The sequence below is a fragment of the Delphinapterus leucas genome, chromosome 9, assembly GCF_059928025.1.
Source record: "Delphinapterus leucas isolate spDelLeu-1000000601 "Yukka" chromosome 9, BTC_Dleu_Yukka2, whole genome shotgun sequence".
In the NCBI taxonomy this organism is placed as follows: domain Eukaryota; kingdom Metazoa; phylum Chordata; class Mammalia; order Artiodactyla; family Monodontidae; genus Delphinapterus; species Delphinapterus leucas.
In genome coordinates this window covers 58414350-58434936 of record NC_143137.1, presented here as the reverse complement: position 1 = coordinate 58434936, position 20587 = coordinate 58414350, and the positions used below count along the sequence as shown (strand labels likewise).

Below are 20587 nucleotides of genomic sequence, written 5' to 3'. Positions count from 1 at the left end.
AATATGGAGACTAGGCTATGCCTCATTGAGAAGGTAAAGTTTGAACAAAGAGGAGAATGTTTGAATCTAGGTTTGGGGAGTTGGGAAATTGAGACTCAAATCCCACCCTGGTAATTGGCCCAGTGGATAAAGTAGAACATATAGTTATTCTGCTTCCAATATTGCTATTCTTTAGTATAAACAAATATAAAAAAAGATTTGTTTCTTTTATTAACATACTAGTCACAACTTTTTTTGTTTTGTTTTTGGCTCTACCTCATGGCTTATGGGATCTTAGTTCCCTGACCAGGGATTGAACCCGTGCCCTTGCCAGTGAAAGCACGGAGTCCTAACCACTGGACTGCCAGAGAATTCCCTAGTCAACAATTTCTTGACAAAAACCAACAACAACCAAAAAAAAAAACAAAACAAAAAAACACCCCAAAACATCAAAAAATATAAAAAGAAACAAAAGTCCAGCCTGAGACTAGAGCCTGAAGAATTGTTACCCTAAGCTACCCTGGCCTCAGATATATGCCCCCCAAAGTGATACATATAACTTTTCTACAAATGCCCAACAACATCTGCTTTAAGAGAATGAAAATACGATCCATAGAATAAGAAAATTGTTTAGACTCTTTTTCATGTCTCCATTTTCAAGTTTAATCATTTGTTTATTTTAGATAAGACTTCTTTCTTCACAATCACTGACACCCTTTATTTTTGGTGGAGGCTAATGTTTTCTACATGAGCTCCAGCTTGAGTATTTCCATGTAACAAACCTGAGATAAAGTTGTAGGATCTTCCTCAAGATAAAACAAAAACAAAAAAAACTAAATTCTATTTTAATAAGAGATGTTGATATAGACTCATGATTCATGAAATCCTAATCCTCAATTAAATCCTAATTTAATTCACATCATGCCCTACTTGAGTGAACTTCATCCAGGCTATTTGGAAACCTGAGCACTTACGTATTTACTGATTAGCAAACTAAACTGTGTAAATCCTGTGGATCAATAACAGTACTAGGCAGTGATGTGTCAGATTGAATTCCAAAGTATGCATTCTTTATGCTTCCTTGAGGGAGGGGTCCAGCTGTGAAAACTACCATCTACTGTTCTGGGTTGGGTTGGCTGGCTAACTGGTTGTCCCTTCATTATCTTGTCCCGTGTTTCCCTCCTCATCCTGAATGCCCAGTCAAAGGCAAGAACCTTTCCACAGAGGGAGCAACACTGTTCACTGAAGATTAGATAAGAGCATTCACGGTTCTTACCTCTCTCTATAGAGAAGTCTGAACTATCAAAATTGTGTAAACCATCTGCTGAGGAATTTGGCTAATGTGAGATCACTAGTCCACTTGACTGACTAGATATCGTTAGGACACTGATACTTTCATCAGAAGAAGAAAAAGAAAAGATTGAAGATGTATGGATTTTAGCTTATTGATTTCTGAGAAACATATTACTCCTGGAGTATTTGGGAAGGAAAACATCTCTGATGGCTGTTTGTTCATAGTCTACTAATGAATGATCTTCCTTGACAGGTACTTCGCATCCAGAATGCTTTGTCTGAGAAGCCCAGGATAAGCACTGAGTATGCCAACGATGGCTCAGTGCTTCAGGGCAGCTCTGTGGCTTCTGTGTACCAGGAGAAGCTTCTCATAGGCACCGTATTTCACAAAGCTCTGTACTGTGTGCTCTAGAGTCCAGATATTCCAAAAAGTCTACATATTTGGTAAAAGTATACCCTTAATTATATAATGACTGGAACTGTAAGTAAATGACAATAAAAATAACTAAATAATAAATTTTTATTGGACACACCAATAAAAATGTGTCCGGGGGCTTCCCTGGTGGCGCAGTGGTTGAGAGTCCACCTGCCAATGCAGGGGACACGGGTTCATGCCCCGGTCTGGGAAGATCCCACATGCCGCGGAGTGGCTGGGCCCGTGAGCCATGGCCGCTGGGCCTGCGCGTCCGGAGCCTGTGCTTCACAGTGGGAGAGGCCACAGCAGTGGGAGGCCCTCGTACCACAAAAAAAAAAAAAAAAAAAAAAAATGTGTCCGCTTTTTCTCATGGATATAAGTAAAGAAGCAGAGAGATTACATAATATCCACCTAATTGCAAGTCAAGATAGTGACAGTCCAACAAGAAACTAAACCTCTTTTTTTAATCTACCACCCCCAATATTCTTTCTACAATAAGATGAGTGAGCTGTGGTAAGTGAGGTGTCCAGCTCACCTAGGGCTCCTTGGTAACTGTGGCAAAATTAACCCCCTGCAACTGTGATGTTCTGAGCCTCCTGCAGTCCAGACCAGGAGAAAAGCTAATGTTCAAATATTTATAATTCCCCCTCTCTTCCCTCAATTGCACAAGGCACAAACTACCAATCAAGTGCCCAGCCCATGGATAAAAGCAAGAATTGGCATCATGGGACTGCCCAAAGTCCTCCTTGAACTTGCATTCTCCCAATGTAGACACAGGAAATCAGATTCTGGAAAATCTGACAAAGACAGACCACACTGCCTACTTTAAGGCAGGGCAGGGCTAATCTGATCTTTGTAACAGGTCTTTATTTGTAGTGATATCTGTATCTGAAGTGTTGTAATCAGCTGGCTCTGACCCAGGAGATGGTGCCTCAGGACTGTTATCCTCAGCGGCTTTAAACGGTGCTCTTCTGGTTGATTCGATAAACACTTATTAAGCAACATTCCATACACCTGGCCCTAAAGAATCTGAAATAAATAACAGTATTGTATTGAAATCTTGTCTTAAGGACCAACTCAACCTTAGTTTGATGAGAATGAATAGAAGTGTCCCTTTCTTGGTCAAAAACCAGGACAACCTTTAGGAAATCATTAACAGGACTTAGTATACACAAGCACTCCACCCCCTTCCTTTTTTGTGACTTTTGCTGGGGAGTGGTTGGTTAATTTTTTTTTTTCTCTTCTGGGGATGGGGTGTTGGGGTGACCTTTTTATTTCCTAAGTCATTTTGCTCAGTTAGATGTAAGTTTTGTTGAAAAGTTTTGTAGCGGGGTAAATTTTTAGCCCAGGTAACCCTTTCTGATTTAGACAATAGGATTGCAGTTTCCATTGCTTTAGGGGATGAATGACTCAGCAAAATGTTATAGTCAGTTCTCAGATTTTAATTTTGAGAAGCCTGACCATTAGGGGGACACAGAGAAAAATAACTAGGAGCATGTATACAGCCAGTTTTGGAAAACATGTCTTATTTTCTGTCCTTAACCCTTACAACTACAAATTAGATAAAGTTTACCAGACTAGGGGGGACATGGAGATCCAGAGATGAGAAGAATAAGAGTATTTAGATGCTGGTGTGTTCCTAAGAATTTGCCCTGCCTTCTTCCCAGGCCAGTTTAGGAAAGGCTTCATGATAAAACTCCCAGAGAGATTTGGGGGATCTCATTGCCAGGGACCAATATGTCCTTTCACAGCAAGGGCCTAGAAAGTTACAAAGCTCTAGAGTTTCCCTTCTTGTAGGCACTTCCAATCTTTATGTGTTTATCTTGAGCCTCTTCCCTCAGTTGGCTTGGGAGGGAGAGGGATTGCCCCTCACAATAGATGCTGCATTTTGATGATTCCTTGTCTTTTCTTCCCCAGTCTTTCTGTTTAAATTGTCAGAGATGCAGGTAGGGATACTAGGGTGATCAAGAGGAGGTGGTTGAGCTCAGGAAAGAAAATAGTAAAGATAAACGCAAAAACCAATGTGGTAGACAGCTCCAAGATGGCGCCCAATGATCCTTAATTTCTGGTATTCATTCTCTTGCACAGTTCCCTTCTACATCAAATATGGCTGATCTGTGTAAGCAGTAGGATATTCTAGATGTGATGTGTGACTGTCGAGGCTAGGTTATACAAAAACACTTCCATTTCTATTTTGCTTACAAAAAACTGTGCATAGTGATAAAAGTTTCTGATTGTTTTAAGATGCTAATCTCTGGACTAATTTGTAATGATAGTCAAAAATGAAACAGAAAACCACAGATAATGCAGAGATTAAACAAAAGCCAAAAGTTCATTCTTTAAAAAGATTATTAAAAACTAATACACATCTGGTGAGACTTGCGAAGAAAAAGAATGACTCAGTTATCCAATGTCAGAAATGAAAATAACACATGTAGATGCTATAGAGCATACAGAGATAAAAAGAGGGGTGGATGAAACACTTTGTGCCAACAAATGTGAAATTTTTATGAAAAGAACAAACTCCTAAAAAAATATATAACACTCTATTAATTGGGGTGAGGCTGACCTACTGTAACATACAAAACAAAACATACAATGCCTTAAAAAAAAGGATGATCTATTTCTCTTTTATTTTGCAGTTTTCAGGAAAGTGATCGATGAGGCAGCTTCCCTTGACGGGGCCATCCAGAGAGATCACTGATCGGAATTTTGCAGGAAAGAGAAAGCACACTCAAACAGGGCTGTTGAGAGAAGTTCTTTTAGGGGACTATTGACACAATGGTGGGAATGTAGAAAAGAAGCTAACAAGAAAAAGTACAACACTCCATTGTTAGCAATGGAGTGAGAGAGATTGCGGGGTGTGGGGGGGGGTGGGGGCGGGAGTCCAGGGACTCTTTCCAACCCTAGGTTTGAAGGAACAAGGGGTGGAAGCAGTTACTAGAACCAGAAGAGAGTAAATAAAGTGGAGACTCTCCCAATAGATGCTCTGGTCATTGGTAGAAAGAGGCAGCTAACCTATGACAACTCAGCAGAGACAGCAGAGGGAATAAATGTCTTGACGGAACTCCCCTTCCACCCTCCCAACTAGAATCCAGAAGGCAGGGAGCTATTAATGGAGCCCAGAAAGCCTCCAGGACACAAAGCAATGGAGAGTTGCATAGAGAGTGTATCTTGAGCAAAAATAGCTTCATCTTATTGCTGCCCCATTGCCTAGGTTACTATAGTTATCTGCATGGTGGAAGGCAGGTCACCCCCATGTCTGTATTTCATCAAACTGGAAGGAGAAGGAGGTTGGTGGATGTCAGGGAGAAATACCCCATGTCTTAAGGCCTAGAACCAGGAATGGTAGTCATTATTTCTACTCCCTTACCAATGGTAAAAACTAATCACATGGCTGTACCTAACTAACTGCAAAGAAAAATGGATGATGTAATATGACTGGGGAGACATATGTTCAAGGAGGAAAAAAAGAATAAATTCTAGTGAACAATTAGTGGTCTGTGCCACAGTCCACCTTTTAGCCAACAAATATCCATCTGCACCCTTCTCTTACACATTAGTTCCCTCACCAAGAAATATAACCCCAAATTCCATCCAATTTCTGCATCCAGCTCAAAGCACAGGATCTCTGGGTGATGTTTGGACCTCTGCGTTAGGTCCAGATTTGGCTGCATGAGGCAGCCTTGAAAATAAAATGATTGTCTCCACAATACATCCAATTACAATGGTTGAGTATGAGCTGAATAACTATAATAAACACTCCTAGTTAAAAAAAGAAGAAGAGGAGGAGGAGGGGGAGGAGGGGGAGAAGGAGGAGGGGGGGAGGAGGAGGGGGGAGGAGGAGGGGGGGAGGAGGAGGGGGAGGAGGAGGAGGAGAAGAAGTATAGAATATACTCAGTAGTCACTGGTCCATAACAATGATATTATTCCACCAGGGAGGAAATGAGGTGGTTACTTGTCTTGGCAGCGGTGTATTTTCCCATGTCCTCTATGAATCCAAATTTTGCCCTTTCAGAATTCTTTCTGGTACATTATGCTATAAGGCCACATCTAAAGTGAGTCTTGGAAAGACTGTGTAATTTTAATAGCCTCCTTCTTATAGGTGTAGGTTTGAGAATCTGAGGACATTTCCAGGCCAGAGTTTTGGTTGCTTTTGAAATGTAAGTATCTTAGAAATCTGATAAGCTTCTGCATCTGTTTGTTTCCAGTAATTGCCATGTGCCAGCAACAACATTCAGATTTCTTTTTGGAGGTTAGCTTTTTAGCCTAGTTTACTTCCATGTCTACCCACTTCTCTCTCCCTCATTCAAATGCTGTCTCCTTTGAGGCCATCTGAAGGAACAGGTAAAAGGAAGCAATATAATCTCCCACAGGGCTGGCTCCCTTGGCTTTCCTAACTGGGAGGCATTTGGGAAATGCTATGAGCTGTAGCAATTTTACTTCCTGGCGTTGGGGCACAGAACCAAATTTCTAGACCTTCTCTATAGCCTCTGCTTTAGGCCTGCTAGTTCTTACCTGAGCACATAATTTTATTACAGTCCTCTACTAAAAACATTAAAGAACAACCAACCTTTACATATGAACATTCTGGTTGCTCTCTGGGGAAATGGCCAGCCTTTCAAGATACTGCAGGAAATGGTTTTATTAAATATTTTTGTGAGGAACATTACAAGGGTCTCCAGCTTTGTAGCCTGTGATGTTTCTTCAACTCTAACCACATATTTAAGGTTACTTTTAGAACCACTTCTAGGTTCAAATTCCTATATTTTTAAGGTCACGCTAAGCTGTTGTAACAAAGTGACCTCTTATTTAGTGGCTTAAAGAATATAGAATTACTAAAAGATAGTACATCATAGTGGGTGAGAGCACAGATTGCGGAGCCCAATTTTCTGGATTTGAATCCCAGTTCAGTTAACTTAATAACCGTGCAACTCTGGCCTTCTCTGAGTCTCAGTTTTCTCTTCTTCAAAACTGAGGTAGTAAGAGTAACTAACACTTAGGGTCAGTAAGAGGATTAAAATAGTGAGGATATGTAAAATTTAAAACAGTGCTTGTTATACGCCAGTGTTATATACACGCTTCCTAATTTTAAAAAGCATTTATAACCTCTTTCACGTCAGAGATCTCAGATGACTGTTCCTGAGACAGATAAATATGAAAACTCTGATCCTTGTGGTACTCCAGGGGTCTAGTAGTTTTCACGAAGGAGCATGTATTCTGCAGAGCATTAACATGTTCATGATCAATCATCATATTGGATTCCATTATATTGGATTCCATCCCATAGAAAAGGGAAAGAGAGGGTGAGGAGACAGGCCAAACATCTTCAGACCCAACCTGGAAATGGCACTCCTGCTGACATTCTATTAATAACACCATAGTCGTATGCTGACACCTAATTGGAAGGGAAGCTGGGAAATTTAGTTTAGCTGGGGAGCCTTATGCCCAGAGAGGATTTGGGTAGGTAGCCAGTGTCCTCTATCATAGTTCCTTAAACTGACTCAAGAAGAGTTTGTAAATCATTATAATTCTATTACCGTTAAAGAAATTGAATTTGTAATAAAAAATTTTAACACTAAAAGAAACTAAATACTAGAGATAATCAAGTGTTAATAAAGTTGAAACGGATAAACACATTGTAGTAAACTCATACAATGAAATAGTATACAGCAATGTATACCACAACTAGAGCTATTTGCAACAACATGGATGAATTTCACAAATGATGTTGAGCTAAAGAAAATCAAAATTAATACATGTGGGGTGATTTTATTTGGGTTGAATTCCGAAAAAGGCAAAATTAAACAATGTTGTTGGGGTATGCATGCTTAGGTGGTTACATTAGAGAGAAGAGGAAGATGATGGTTATCACAAAAGTTAGCGTAGTGGTTTCCTCTAGGGAAGGCGGGGGTTGTTTATGGTCAGGGTAAGATACATGGGGAAACTTCTGGAGTACTAGCACTGTTACGTTTCCTGACTTGGATGATGGTTTGCATTGATATTTCTTTATAATTATTCTATAACTGTGTATATATTTTTTATACACTCAGGTATATACAATGTATCTCACAATAGATTTTTCATGCATATGGAAAAGCTAAGAACAACTTCAGAAAATAAAAATGAAGGGCAGGGATAGACCTAATAATAAAAACAGTTTAGTATTTGTTCAAGAAAAAACCAAACAGACCAATGGAATAGAACAGAGATCTCAGAAACATATTTCTGTCTAGGGAATTCAAATAAGATAAAATTAGCAGCACCAATTAATAGGGTAAGGATGTTTGTTTAGGAAACGGAAGTGGGAGAACCGACTCGCACTATGGAAGGACATAAAATTATGTCCTACCTGACATCACTAGGTAACTACCAACCAAGGAGCAACTCTATAACCTTTAGAGTTAATAGGAGACAACATAGGAGAGTATCTTTATGACCTAAGGATAGGGAAGGACTTCTGAAACAAAGTTCCAAAAATATAAACCCTAAAACAAGAAAGTTGATTGAATGAATCATCGAAATTAAGGATTTCCATTCAGTGCAGGACACCATTGACAAAGATAATAGATGAATATCAGAATGAGAATTATTTGCAATGTTAAACTGACAAAATATTAATAAGTAGAATATATTAGGAACTCTGAAGAATAACAAAGTGGAGATAGTAACCCCAAGGAATAACAGGCAAATAGTGTGAAGAGGCAATCTGCAGAAGAAGGGAAAAAAATAAAGCACATGAAAAGCTCAGAATCTTTAGTTATCAGAGAAATGCCAATTAAAACAGCACTCTTAAATTACTTTATACCTATTAGGCCAGCAAAATTAAAAGGCTCAATATTGTCAAGTGTGGATGGGAAGTTAAGAATACAGGGTAACTTGTGCATCATAGGTAGGAGTGTAGATAATTTTGGCCACAATAAATAAGACCCAGAGCTCAAGGAATCATAAGAACTGTAGGATCCAGAGTCATGCCTGCAGCCAAACTAGCAGAGCAGATGCTTGCTATACTGCCTCTTTTTTCAAGGTTTCAAATTTACTCTTGCTCAAGCACTTCTGATTTGAGACACAAAATCACCTCCTGTACTATGGCTTCAAGAGTTGTGGAAGTTTAGGTTCTATTTTCCACCTCTTCAGGATAGGAAGGTGTATTAGAAGAGTGGTATCTGACCACTCCCACCCACCACCCACCCCCCACCCCGGCCAAAAACCCGCCCACGCCCCAGGTGAAGTTCAGGAACTGGTATTCTATAAAATCTCCCTACATGATCTATTATGTAGCCAGGATTTTAAAACACTGCACCCAAAGGGTGTTGGAAAAGTGGTGGATGGTGCTGAGTTGGTGTCTCCACCACACCATCACAGAAGACCTAGGTGCACATACAGTATTATTGATGTGCTTGTGTTCATATTGTTTGTCACAATACTGCAGGAAATTGTCTATAGAAAGAAAACAAATCAATTACTTTTTGCCAAAACTCATTTTTCCCATGCAATGTGGTTGTTCAGAAAGCAATTTACTGGAGATGTAAATGACCATAATTAGCACAGTACAGGGCAAGTCATTCAACTGAAAAAATCCAAGAGGAACATGCTTAAGTAGGAACAAAGAATGTAATGGAAACTTTTAACACACAATTTGATACTCTCTGCAACAGACAGAGCAGAAAAAGCTTGGTCCATCAGGGATGACTTTGGGAAATGGTGAAATGATTACTTACCACAAAATTGTGTTCATTGTGTTCAAAGCTCCAGACTTTGCCCACTAGAGGAGCCCTGTGGTTTCTAACAGCTAACTGGTATATCACATAAACCTGTAAAATGTCACTGATTCCATTAAGAAGTAAAACCTAAATGAAGTACTGATGGAGCATTCTGTGGACTGTTAGCAATTTTCACTACAGAAAAAATAGTGGCTTCTGTAGTGAATCTGAAGGCTGCCTGTGGGTAGAATGTAAGTTCAAGATCTTTGGAAAATAGATTATGAGTGGATTCTAGAGAAGCCCACTCGTGTTCAAAATAATCACATCATGTGCTAAAAGTCACACAAACACACATTCACAAACACCCATATACACCCACCCCATATATAATTAATGGAAACAATAAGGTCAGATGTGCCCTACCATTAATAGGTTTAAATATTTTGATCCTTTCCTTTTCTTTATCTTGCTACCCTCACTCCTTTCCAGAATTTTTCCTGATGAGCACTCTCTCAGTAAATCATGTGCTTCTGAAATCCTCTGCTTCTAGGGAACCAGGCACTGACCTTCACTATGATTCCCATTAGCCCAAGAGAAAAGCTAGATACTCACTTTCTCAACCTCTACAGTAGGTTGGATAACTTTTGGCCCAAATATCCTTGTTCTTTTCCATTAGGCAACAACAGAGTATAAATAAATTAACAAGTTGACTTTAGAAACAGTAAGTGATGAAAAAAAATGTGATAATATCAAAAGGTTGCTGGAGGTGGCATGTGCTACTTTTAGCCAGACAGAGCGAAGATAATCTGTTAGAGTCACAGTAAGTGGCTTGAGCTAGGTGTGTACATTTTGGAAACACCAGCATACTGATGGTATGTAAATCCACTGGAATTGATGGGATCACCTTGAGGGAGAATGTAGAAAGAGAAGATAGCTCAGAACTAGTCCTAGGGCTTCATCATTTTGAGGTCAGTGACAGGAGGACCCTGCAAAGAAGACCAAGAAAGTAGGAGAAAGACTGGGAGAGGGTGGAATCATGAATCCAAGAAAGTATTTAAAAAGAAGGAAGTGGTGATCTGTGCCCAATGTGGTTACAAGTTAAGTATGATTAGGGCAGAGAAGTAACCACTAGATTGGCTAACACGGATGTTATGAGTGGTTTAATAAGAGCCAATTCTGCAGCTGAGTCAAAGGAACACAAGCTATATTAGAATGGTTAAGTGGAGAATGAGAGATTAAAGATATTCCCTAAAATTAGTTACTGAACCAAACAATCATTTTCTTATGCTTATAAATGAGAAAAGAATTTGGGCAGGGCTCAGCAGGCATTCATAGAGACAGCACCAACTTCAGGGGAGGGATCTTGTGCCCCACTTTTCAATAGGAAGAGTGTCAAAGAATTTGTTTCCATCATTAATCTGTTACAAGAGGTGGTAAAATGGAAGCAGCAACTGTTGACATGTCTTTCAAAGAGATTTAAGTTTTTTACAGAAGGAGCAGAGAAAGAGAGCAGTAGGTAGTTAGAATGTGGGATCAAAGAGTATTTTCCCCAGAAAACTATGAGTGACCCTAAAGCATGCTGGTATCTAATGGCAATATTCCAGAAAAAAAAAGAAGAGGTGGATGTTGTAGTAGGGAGAAGTTGTAACTGGGACCAAAATCCTTGAGAAGGAAAGAAAAAAAGGGACCCAGAGCAAAGAGAAGAGCTGGCCTTTCATGAACAGGAAACACTTCATTCATGGTAACAGGAGAGAAGGCAGAGACAGGTGTACAGAGGCACCTTCTACTCTGCTTTGCTCAGAAGTCTCCTTGTCAGTGATGCCTCCCCTGACTCCCCTTTCTTAAATGGTACCTCCAGTACGCCCTATACCCTTCCCTGCTTTATTCTTCTCCATAGAATATGTGCATATCCATAGTGCATATTCGCATTATCCATAGCACTGCATATGCAAGAGTGATATATTTTACTGATTTCTGGCCCATAGCAGGGACTCAATAAATGTCAGCCAAGTGCCTGGAATGAATAAACACTGGAGAGATGTACTTGATGAGCTGTAAAGTCAGGAGTGGTGCGGAACGAGATGCTTGATACCCAGATGTCTGAAGGTGACACACGGTGGTAGACAGGTGAGAATAAAATTATATCTTAGGGGTTCCAATCACAGCCCTCCCTTCCTTCTGTACCTTTTCTGGCTGAGTCACGGCGGGTGATCAAGTTACTGAACCTGAGCCACAAAGATGAGGACCTTGTTAACACAAAGTGAGCGCTCCTCAAAGCCTGGCTCTCCTTTCCCACAGCTCTCCATTTCCTCCAGCCTGCTAGTTCTCCCCTTTTTGCCCGGTCTAGGCAGCTAGTTCTCGGTCTCCTCCCTTTAAAGCGCAAGGAGCGTGCAGCTCCAGGCCGCAGGCGCCGGGCCCAGCTCAGGCCGTCGGCGTCGGCGTACGGGGCGGGCCGCGTGAGCTGCGCCGCGGGGAGGGGTGGAGCCAATCCCTGGGCGGCCCGAGGCTGCGGGCTGACGGGCGTCTCCTGCCCGTCTCCTGTCCTTGCGTCCGTGTATCCTTCCGTCGTCTGTCCCAGGCCATGGCAAAGCTGACAGTGCTCACCCTCGAGACTGGGGCTGGCACTCTTCAGGGATCACCGCTCTTCTTATCTGTAAGTTGAGTTGTGCCGAGGGCTGCGGCCCACCCCGCTTCTTGTCCGTCCCACCCCTTGGCCAGGCCCTGGAGGCTCCCGCCACTCCCAAGCAGGTTCCGGGCTCTTAGAAGATCTGCAGGCGAGCGCTGGACGTACGTCCCACAGCGATTGCATCAATATCCAACTTTCCCCGGCCACCTGAAAACGTACCCTTGCTCATGGCCTGGGAGAGAGTTTAAGGAGAGTTGTTGTCGGTGTGAGTGGCCCAGCTGTTGGCACACACAAATTAATTTTTCATGAAAGCGGTGTATCTTGGCTACAGATTCACTTCCCAACTTTGCTTCAAATTAGATAACCAGATTGGAGGGAGGCCCTGATATTGTGTAAATTTAGGGAAGGAGCTCCCGCCTTGGCTGCCCGGCCGTGGCACAAACCTTCCCAGCTTGGAAGAGACAGAAAACTCGCGTGTGGAGCGGAGCAGGTGGGAAGGAATGGGCGCCGTGATGGCCCACCCGCTCCAGTGGGGGATGCGTGGGGCGTCAGGGGAGAGACCCTGGCACTGGCATTTGATGTCCTGGGCTCTTGCTGTGTCCCTTCCATTGTGGGATCTTGGGCAAATCACTTTACATTGCTAACATTAGCTGCTTCAGTAAGCCTCGTATAGGAAGCACTTAACAATGTGCCTGGGATATAGTAAGTATTAAATAAATGTTAGTGCCCTGCTTCCCTTAAAGTATTTTTATAAAGCTTTAAGTACTATACAAGGGGAAAAAGGTTTCTAAGAATGTATCGGTAGTTTTGTTAGTAACTTTTTTTTTTGGCTGCGTTGGGTCTTTGTTGCTGCGCGCGGGCTTTCTCTAGTTGCGGTGAGCGGGGGCTACTCTTCTTTGCGGTGCGCGGGCTTCTCATTGCAGTGGCTTCTCGTTGCGGAGCACGGGCTCTAGGTGCGCAGGCTTCAGTAGTTGCGGCATGTGGGCTCAGTAGTTGTGGCTCGCGGGCTCTAGAGCGCAGGCTCAGTAGTTGTGGCGCACGGGGCTTAGTTGCTCCGCGGCATGTGGGATCTTGCCGCACCAGGGCTTGAACCCGTGTCCCCTGCATTGGTAGGCAGATTCTTAACCACCGCGCCACCAGGGAAGTCCTAGTAACTTTTTAATAGGGGTTCAAAGTCTAAAGATCATCCTAATCCCTAAGGCTTAATCAATAAAATCTCATTATTTACTTTGAAGTACAACATCACTAAAAATCAAATTGAACATTTTGGATTTTTAGAAAAAAATCGTATGACCCTATGGACTGATTAGAAACATACATTCAGAATAGGTTTTTGTAACTATTGGGTTTTTCTTCTACTTGTTGGTTATTTTTGGAATCACAAACTGTTAGAAAAAAGTAAGAAACAGTGATTTGGGGTTTTTAATCATGTAAAAATTATGGTTTGTGGATTTTCATTAATCATGGTACTATTTGTTGCCAAAGGAGAATATATATAGTATGTATTACATTTATATGTTTATAAATACATTATATATGTATATTTGTGCGGTATTACACTGGTGTTACCCATTATGAAAATAAATGAGATGTAAATATCTGACACCCCTTCTAGGCTTTCTCCTTTTGATTCTCCATTTACATCTATCCCTGGGTTTGTTCTGCCCACACTCTTCAAATTGCCCCACACAATTTGAAGATAGGCCCTCACTCCTTCCTGGCAGATCTGTAATCTTCTAAAGGATTACAGATCTGCCAGGAAGGAGTGAGGGTCTATCTTTCTGGTTTACCTTCCTTAATTTACTCTAAGGGTGGAGACTGTAGGCATTTTGTATATGCTTTTGTGTAAAAGTATAGCTTTACCACTACCATCCTAAAAAGTTTCTCTATCAACATGAAGTCTTAGCTTATTTGATCCAACATTAATATTTCCCCAAATTTGTTCACAAGTCACAAGACATGCTCCATAAAAAATACGTTTCTTGGATAAATAAATTTGCGAAGTGTTGTCTACTGTAGACTTTTCCTAGAGATTGACAGTGTATTCTGGCATGTTGAAAGCTTTGAAAAGTCCTTCAGTAACAAAACAAACAAACAGAAAATGATTTTGCTTTGTCATTTCACAGACTTATTTGCCCACATCCTTCACTGCCTTTTTTGGTACCATCTATAAACATCCTGTATAACTCTCTGGGATACAGTTTGAGACAGACTATTGTACACCATTGATTTGCACCAAGACTTAAATTTCAACTGAAAAAGTTGAGGCCTGGCCTTGGGCAGCAGATGGACCTTGGCCTTGGTTTCTGGGCCCCAAGCCTGATTCTGATTTGTCTGAAGGGACCAACGCACACTATGGTCATAGCTGAACCTAATATCAGTCTCTGTGAGTCTCGCTGTTGGCCTTGCCTGTGGTTTCTTTTTGTGGATGGGGTGCCTGCTGGAGCTGCTTTGCCGTGGGGTTGCTGCAGTGGGATGACCTGGTCTAGTTAGAAGTAAGAACTTACTGTTTTACTTTCGGCACCTGGACCCAGCAAGTGGGGAGGGAGCCTCAGTCCTTGAACTTCTGGCTGTAATCAGATGGCTGAGAAGGGAAAAGGAAAGTGGAAGTGGGGTGGACCTCTGGTTGTTGAATAAAAAAGAAGGCTAGAGCAGCCACGGCAGAAGTAGGAGCAGGAATAGGAGCAATGGGCAGCTAGGAGGATGGGTGGTTATGAAGATGGAGGGCGGTTGCAGAGCCTTCGATTAGCCCAGATACGGGAGGAAGGGAAATTGCACTCACTGTTTGAAAAGCTCTAAAGCCTCACTACTCAAAAGGACTGTGGACCAGATGCATGAGCATCATCTGGAGTTCCCAGGACTTGCAGAATCTCGGGCCCCAGCCCACACTATTGAATCAGAATCAGCATTATTTCACAAGCTCCTCAGGGGATGTGTATGCATGTCTCTAAAGTGAGACAGGAGGGAAGGGGGCGGGCATAACCCTTGAAAGAATGACAGAGCCGTTGAGGACACAACAAAAACTGCTTAGCCGCATAGCACAGGGAGATCAGCTCGGTGCTTTGTGATAGCCTGGAGGGGTGGGATAGGGAGGGTGGGAGGGAGGGAGACGCAAGAGGGAAGAGATGTGGGAACATATGTATATATATAACTGATTCATTTTGTTGTAAAGCAGAAACTAACACACCATTGTAAAGCTATTATACTCCAGTAAAGATGTTAAAAAAAAAAAAGCTTAGAACAGATTAGGCCCGAGATGGCAGAAGATTCCACTCGCAGTAGAACTTGAGCCTCATTATGCACTCATTGTAATACATTACCATATGCCAAACGACACACCCACAGGCGCCATGACACTTCCCCGGCCAACCATAGAAGGCCAAAAAGTGGGCGGTGACCCAATTCCTGGAAATCCTCTCCCCTTTCTCGAAATAGCTGGAATAATCCCCCCACTTGTTAGCCTATGAAATTACCCAGCCCATAAAAAGTAACCACTTCTGCACCCCGGGCCTCTTGCCTTCTGAGCCGGCTGGCACTCTGTCTGTGGAGTGTATTTCTCCCAGAGCTGCTCTCCTTCTGAGACGCCCAAGTTCTGTCTCTGGAATGTGTATCTCTGCTTTCCCTTTACTCTGGCTCGCTCTTGAATTCTTTCCTGCCCAGAGCCAAGGACCCTCACTTGGCGGCCTGAGACCTGGGTCATGACCCTCCTCTCATGCTCCATTTTCCTGCAACCTCTTTACAAAGTCTGTTAATAAATCTACTTCTTACCTGTCACTTTGCCTCTCGCTGAAGTCCTTCTGCGCCGAGACATAAAGAACCTGAGCTTCGTTAAGTCCTGAGACTAGATGTGCGGTTGCAATCAGAAGACTGTGGGTTTCAGTCCCCTCTTAAGCCAGACATTGTGGATTCCAGCCCCACACGAGGGTCGTCTGTGTTCGCGTCCCACATGAGGTGTGACTGGATTCGAGTCCTATCTGAGGTGGTATCTGAGGTGCGTGGTTTCAAAAGGACATTCAAATCCTGCGTCACGCATCTGAGAACCAGATCAAGAGCTCCTGGAGGGTCAGTAAATTACCTTTATCCCCATTTGAGAGATAAGACCTCTGAATCTCAGAGAAAATCATTCATCTGCCCAAAGGAGTGAAGGGAAGAGATTATGTCCTGAGACCGGCAGCAGGGTCGAGGTGAATCCGCAGAGGCGATACATCTTTTTTTCCTCAGAGACGCGGTGTATGCGAGTGGGGCAGGTTCATAAGAAGTTATATAGTCCTGGGGCTGGAAGGAACTTGTGGAAGAATACTTGAGGGGTTCCCGGATGCTTCTGAGGTGATAGCAGCACAGAGCAAAGAAAGACGGGAGCTCCCCTGGATCAGTAGTCTTCCCTGCGCTTCTTTGTAGTTGGCTGCTGTGGCCTCGCGCGATGTGCACTGCGCAAGTCTCGGAAATGCCGAGGACTACGATATAAACAGCGCCCCCTGTAGTGTGGAATGTTGCAGCCCCGCGTCTCTGGGGCAACTTCCTCATTCCTAAATTGCCCACTGTAATGCATGAGACCCTTCATTAGAAGGAAACAGCAAAGCTAGCATTAATATTTCTGCCACCCCCATGCCCACTCTAGTGGGAAGCACGCTCTAGTAGGAAGAGGGCAGTGGGGGAATTCCAACAGACTTGGGTTGCATCTCAGTTCTGCAACTTTCAAGTCACTTTGTCACTGACCCAGATTCTTGGACTTTTGTTGTTGTTGTTGTTGTTTTTTTTTTGCGGTACGAGGGCCTCTCACTGTTGTGGCCTCTCCCGTTGCGGAGCACAGGCTCTGGACGCGCAGGCTCAGCGGCCATGGCTCATGGGCCCAGCTGCTCTGCGGCATGTGGGATCTTCCCGGACCTGGGCAAGAACCCGTGTCCCCTGCATCAGCAGGCAGACTCTCAACCACTGTACCACCAGGGAAGCCCTCTTGGACTTTTTTTTTTTTTTTGCGGTACGCGGGCCTCTCACTGTTGTGGCCTCTCCTGTTGTGGAGCACAGGATCCGGACGCGCAGGCTCAGCGGCCATGGCTCACGGGCCTAGCCGCTCCGCGGCATGTGGGATCTTCCCGGACCGGGGCACGAACCCGTGTCCCCTGCATTGGCAGGCAGACTCTCAACCACTGCGCCACCAGGGAAGCCCTCTCTTGGACTTTTTAATCAACAGAAATTGATAACAGGTCAGAAGAGAAATTTAGGCAAGTCTTTTTGGGGATCTGTGCTGCAGCACGGGGAGCGAAAACAAATAACGGGTTCCCTTGCTCGCTCCCTGAGGGAGGGCAATCTGGTCCTTTAAATGGGGTGTGGGTAGGGGCAGATCCAGCAGCTGGGCCAGAGGGGCGGCTTAGGTGGCCTGCCCACCCCCTTGGTGGAGCTGTGTGCAGGGATCATGTGCAGTACTCTGTTTTTGTTCCAGACACCTCATGAATGGCAGTTGGGTCTTTGGTTTTTTTGTATCATATTGTCCATAATTTGTCCCAATTGCACAAGCACGCAGTTATTTTTAGTCCCTTATAGTTTGTATTCTGTTGCTTGAGGAGATGTTTGTCCAAGTGCAAGCATTGTAGCAAAGGGTCCTGGGTCCCAGGTCCCAGCCTGTCTCAACTTTACCATTCTGAGCCTGTTTCTCCACCTAAATATTATGGGCTCATAATACATATCACATTAGGATATATATATATATAAAATCTGGCATATGAAAGATACTCCGTAAATGTTAGCTTTTATTATTGCCATATGCTATCTCAAAAATCTACCTATGAAGGTTGCAGGATACAAAATTAATGCACAGAAATCTCTGGCATTCCTATACACCAACAACAAAAAATCAGAAAGAGAAATTAAGGAAACACTCCCATTTACCATTGCAACAAAAAGAATAAAATACCTAGGAATAAACCTGTCTGAGGAGGCGAAAGACTTGTACTCAGAAAACTATAAAACACTGATGAAAGAAATCAAGGATGACATAAACAGATAGAGAAATAGACCGTGTTCTTGGATTGGAAGAATCAATATTGTGAAAATGACTATACTACACAAAGCAATCTACAAATTCAGTGTAATCCCTATCAAACTACCAATAGCATTCTTCACAGAATTACAACAAAAAATTTTACAATTCATATGGAAACACAAAAGACCCCGAAGAGCCAAAGCAATCTTGAGAAAGATAAGTGGAGTTGGAGGAGTCAGGCTCCCTGACTTCAAACTATACCACCAAGCTAAGTAATCAAGACAGTATGGTACTGGCACAAAACCAGAAAAATAGATCAATGGTACAGGATAGAATGCCCAGAGATAAACCCACGCACATAGGGGTACCTAATTTATGACAAAGGAGGCAAGAACATGCAATGGAGAAAAGACAGCCTCTTCAATAAGTGGTGCTGGGAAAACTGGACAGCTACTTGTAAAAGAATGAAATTAGGACACTCCCTAACACCATACACAAAAATAAACTTCAAATGGATTAAAGACTTAAATATAAGGCCAGACACTATAAAACTCTTAGAGGAAAACATAGGAAAAACACTCTTTGACATAAACCACTGCAAGATCTTTTTTTGACCACCTCCTAGAGTAATGGAAATTAAAAAAAAATAAACAAATGGGACTTAATTAAACTTAAAACCTTTTGCACAACAAAGGAAACCATAAACAAGACAAAAAGACAACCCTCAGAATGGGAGAAAATATTTGCAAATGAAACAACAGACAAAGGATTAATCTCCAAAATATACAAACAGCTCATGGAGCTCAATATCAAAAAAACAAACAATGCAGTTAAAAAATGGGTGGAAGACCTAAAGAGACATTTCACCAAGGAAGACATACAGATGGCCAAGAGGCACATGACTAGATGCTCAACATCACTAATTATTAGAGAAATGCAAATGAAAACTACAATGAGGGATACCTCATGCCAGTTAGAATGGCCATTATCAAAAAATCTAGAAACAATAAATGCTGGAAAGGGTGTGGAGAAAAGGGAACCCTCTTGCACTGTTGGTGGCAATGTAAATTGATACAACCACTATGGAAAACAGTATGGAGGTTCCTTAAAAAACTTAAAATAGAACTACCATATGACCCAGCAATCCCATTACTGGGCATATAGCCTGAGAAAACCGTAATTCAAAAAGAGTCATGTACCACAGTGTTCATTGCAGCACTATTTACAGTAGCCAGGACATGGAAGCAACCTAAGTGTCCATCAACAGATGAATGGATAAAGAAGATGTGGCACATATATACAATGGAATATTACTCAGCCATAAGAAGAAACGAAATTGAGTTATTTGTAGTGAGATTGGTGGACCTAGAGTCTGTCATACAGAGTGAAGTAAGTCAGAAAGAGAAAAACAAATACCGTATGCTAACGCATATATATGGAATCTAAAAAAAAAAAAAAAAGGTACTGGTGAACCTAGTTGCAGGTCAGGAATAAAGAGGTAGACATAGAGAATGGACTTGAGGACACGGGGTGGGAGGGGGAAGCTGGAGTGAAGTGAGAGTAGCATCGACATATACACACTACCAAATGTAAAATAGTTGGCTGGTGGGAAGCAGCGGCATAGCACAGGGAGATCAGCTCCGTGCTTTGCGATGACCTAGAGGGGTGGGATAGGGAGGACGGGAGGGTGGCTCAAGAGGGAGGGGATATGGGGACATGTATATGCATATGGCTGATTCGCTTTGTTGTGCAACAGAAACTAACACAGTATCATGAAGCAATTACACTCCAATAAAGATCTATTAAAAAAAATCTACCTATGAATGATCCACTTAATGAGCGGTACTTGAATATATATTGTGATAATACCTCACTGAGACCATAGGCTAAGGACGAGTAACTCACTGGCCCTCCTCTATCAATGCAACCAACATCATCTCCATCTGATGCACTAGCCTACTAATTCCACAAAACACTTCAGCAGACATCTACCAAGTACCTTCTTTTTTCCTCGAGTGCTGTATTCATGTGGGAAGTCACAGAGATGAATAGGATGCAGTATTCACTCACAGATTTCAGAGTTTACTGTGAGCAATGAGACCACAAACTGATTACTGTAAAACAATATAGTAAGAGCCTCTGTAGATGTATATGTGAAGGTTCATGAGGATAAATGAAGGAGTTACTAATCCTGTCACAGAGTATCAGTAGGAGCTGCAGACATCGTAAGTAAGAATCTTCCAGGTGGATTAGCAGGAAGGACTAGGTGGAGGGAAAACTTGCATAAGAAAGTGATGTAGAGAAAAGGGTCCTTGGTGTCATGGCACCTGATTTCAAATCCCAATTCCATCTTTTTAAGGATAGTAGGACCCAATAAGGAATATTGAATAATGAGGGGTGTGCAGTGGCAGAAGGTAGACCGGGCGAGGATGCATATGGTCCCAAGGAAAGTTCCAGAATGGATTTCTTAATGCATAGCTAAAGATCCTTGCTTTCTTTTGTAAGGAGCAGGCATGTATTTGCAAAGAATAATTCATAGCAGGGAGTATGTGATTTCTGGCCAGAGTTCAGCAGCTTATAAATCAGCGACC

At 42.5% G+C, this 20587-nt stretch overlaps 1 protein-coding gene across 1 annotated transcript in view; it reads left to right on the top strand.

The window, feature by feature from the left end:
• The window catches only part of PON3 (paraoxonase 3), a 36699-nt gene extending 31231 nt beyond the window's left edge, over positions 1 to 5468 (top strand). Inside the window, exon 9 of the mRNA XM_022586420.3 lies at positions 1526 to 5468. Within this exon, the coding sequence (XP_022442128.1) occupies positions 1526 to 1684 (159 nt within the window). The 3' untranslated portion in view covers positions 1685 to 5468. The remainder of the gene's footprint in view (positions 1 to 1525) is intronic.
• The last annotated feature ends 15119 nt before the right edge of the window (positions 5469 to 20587 follow it).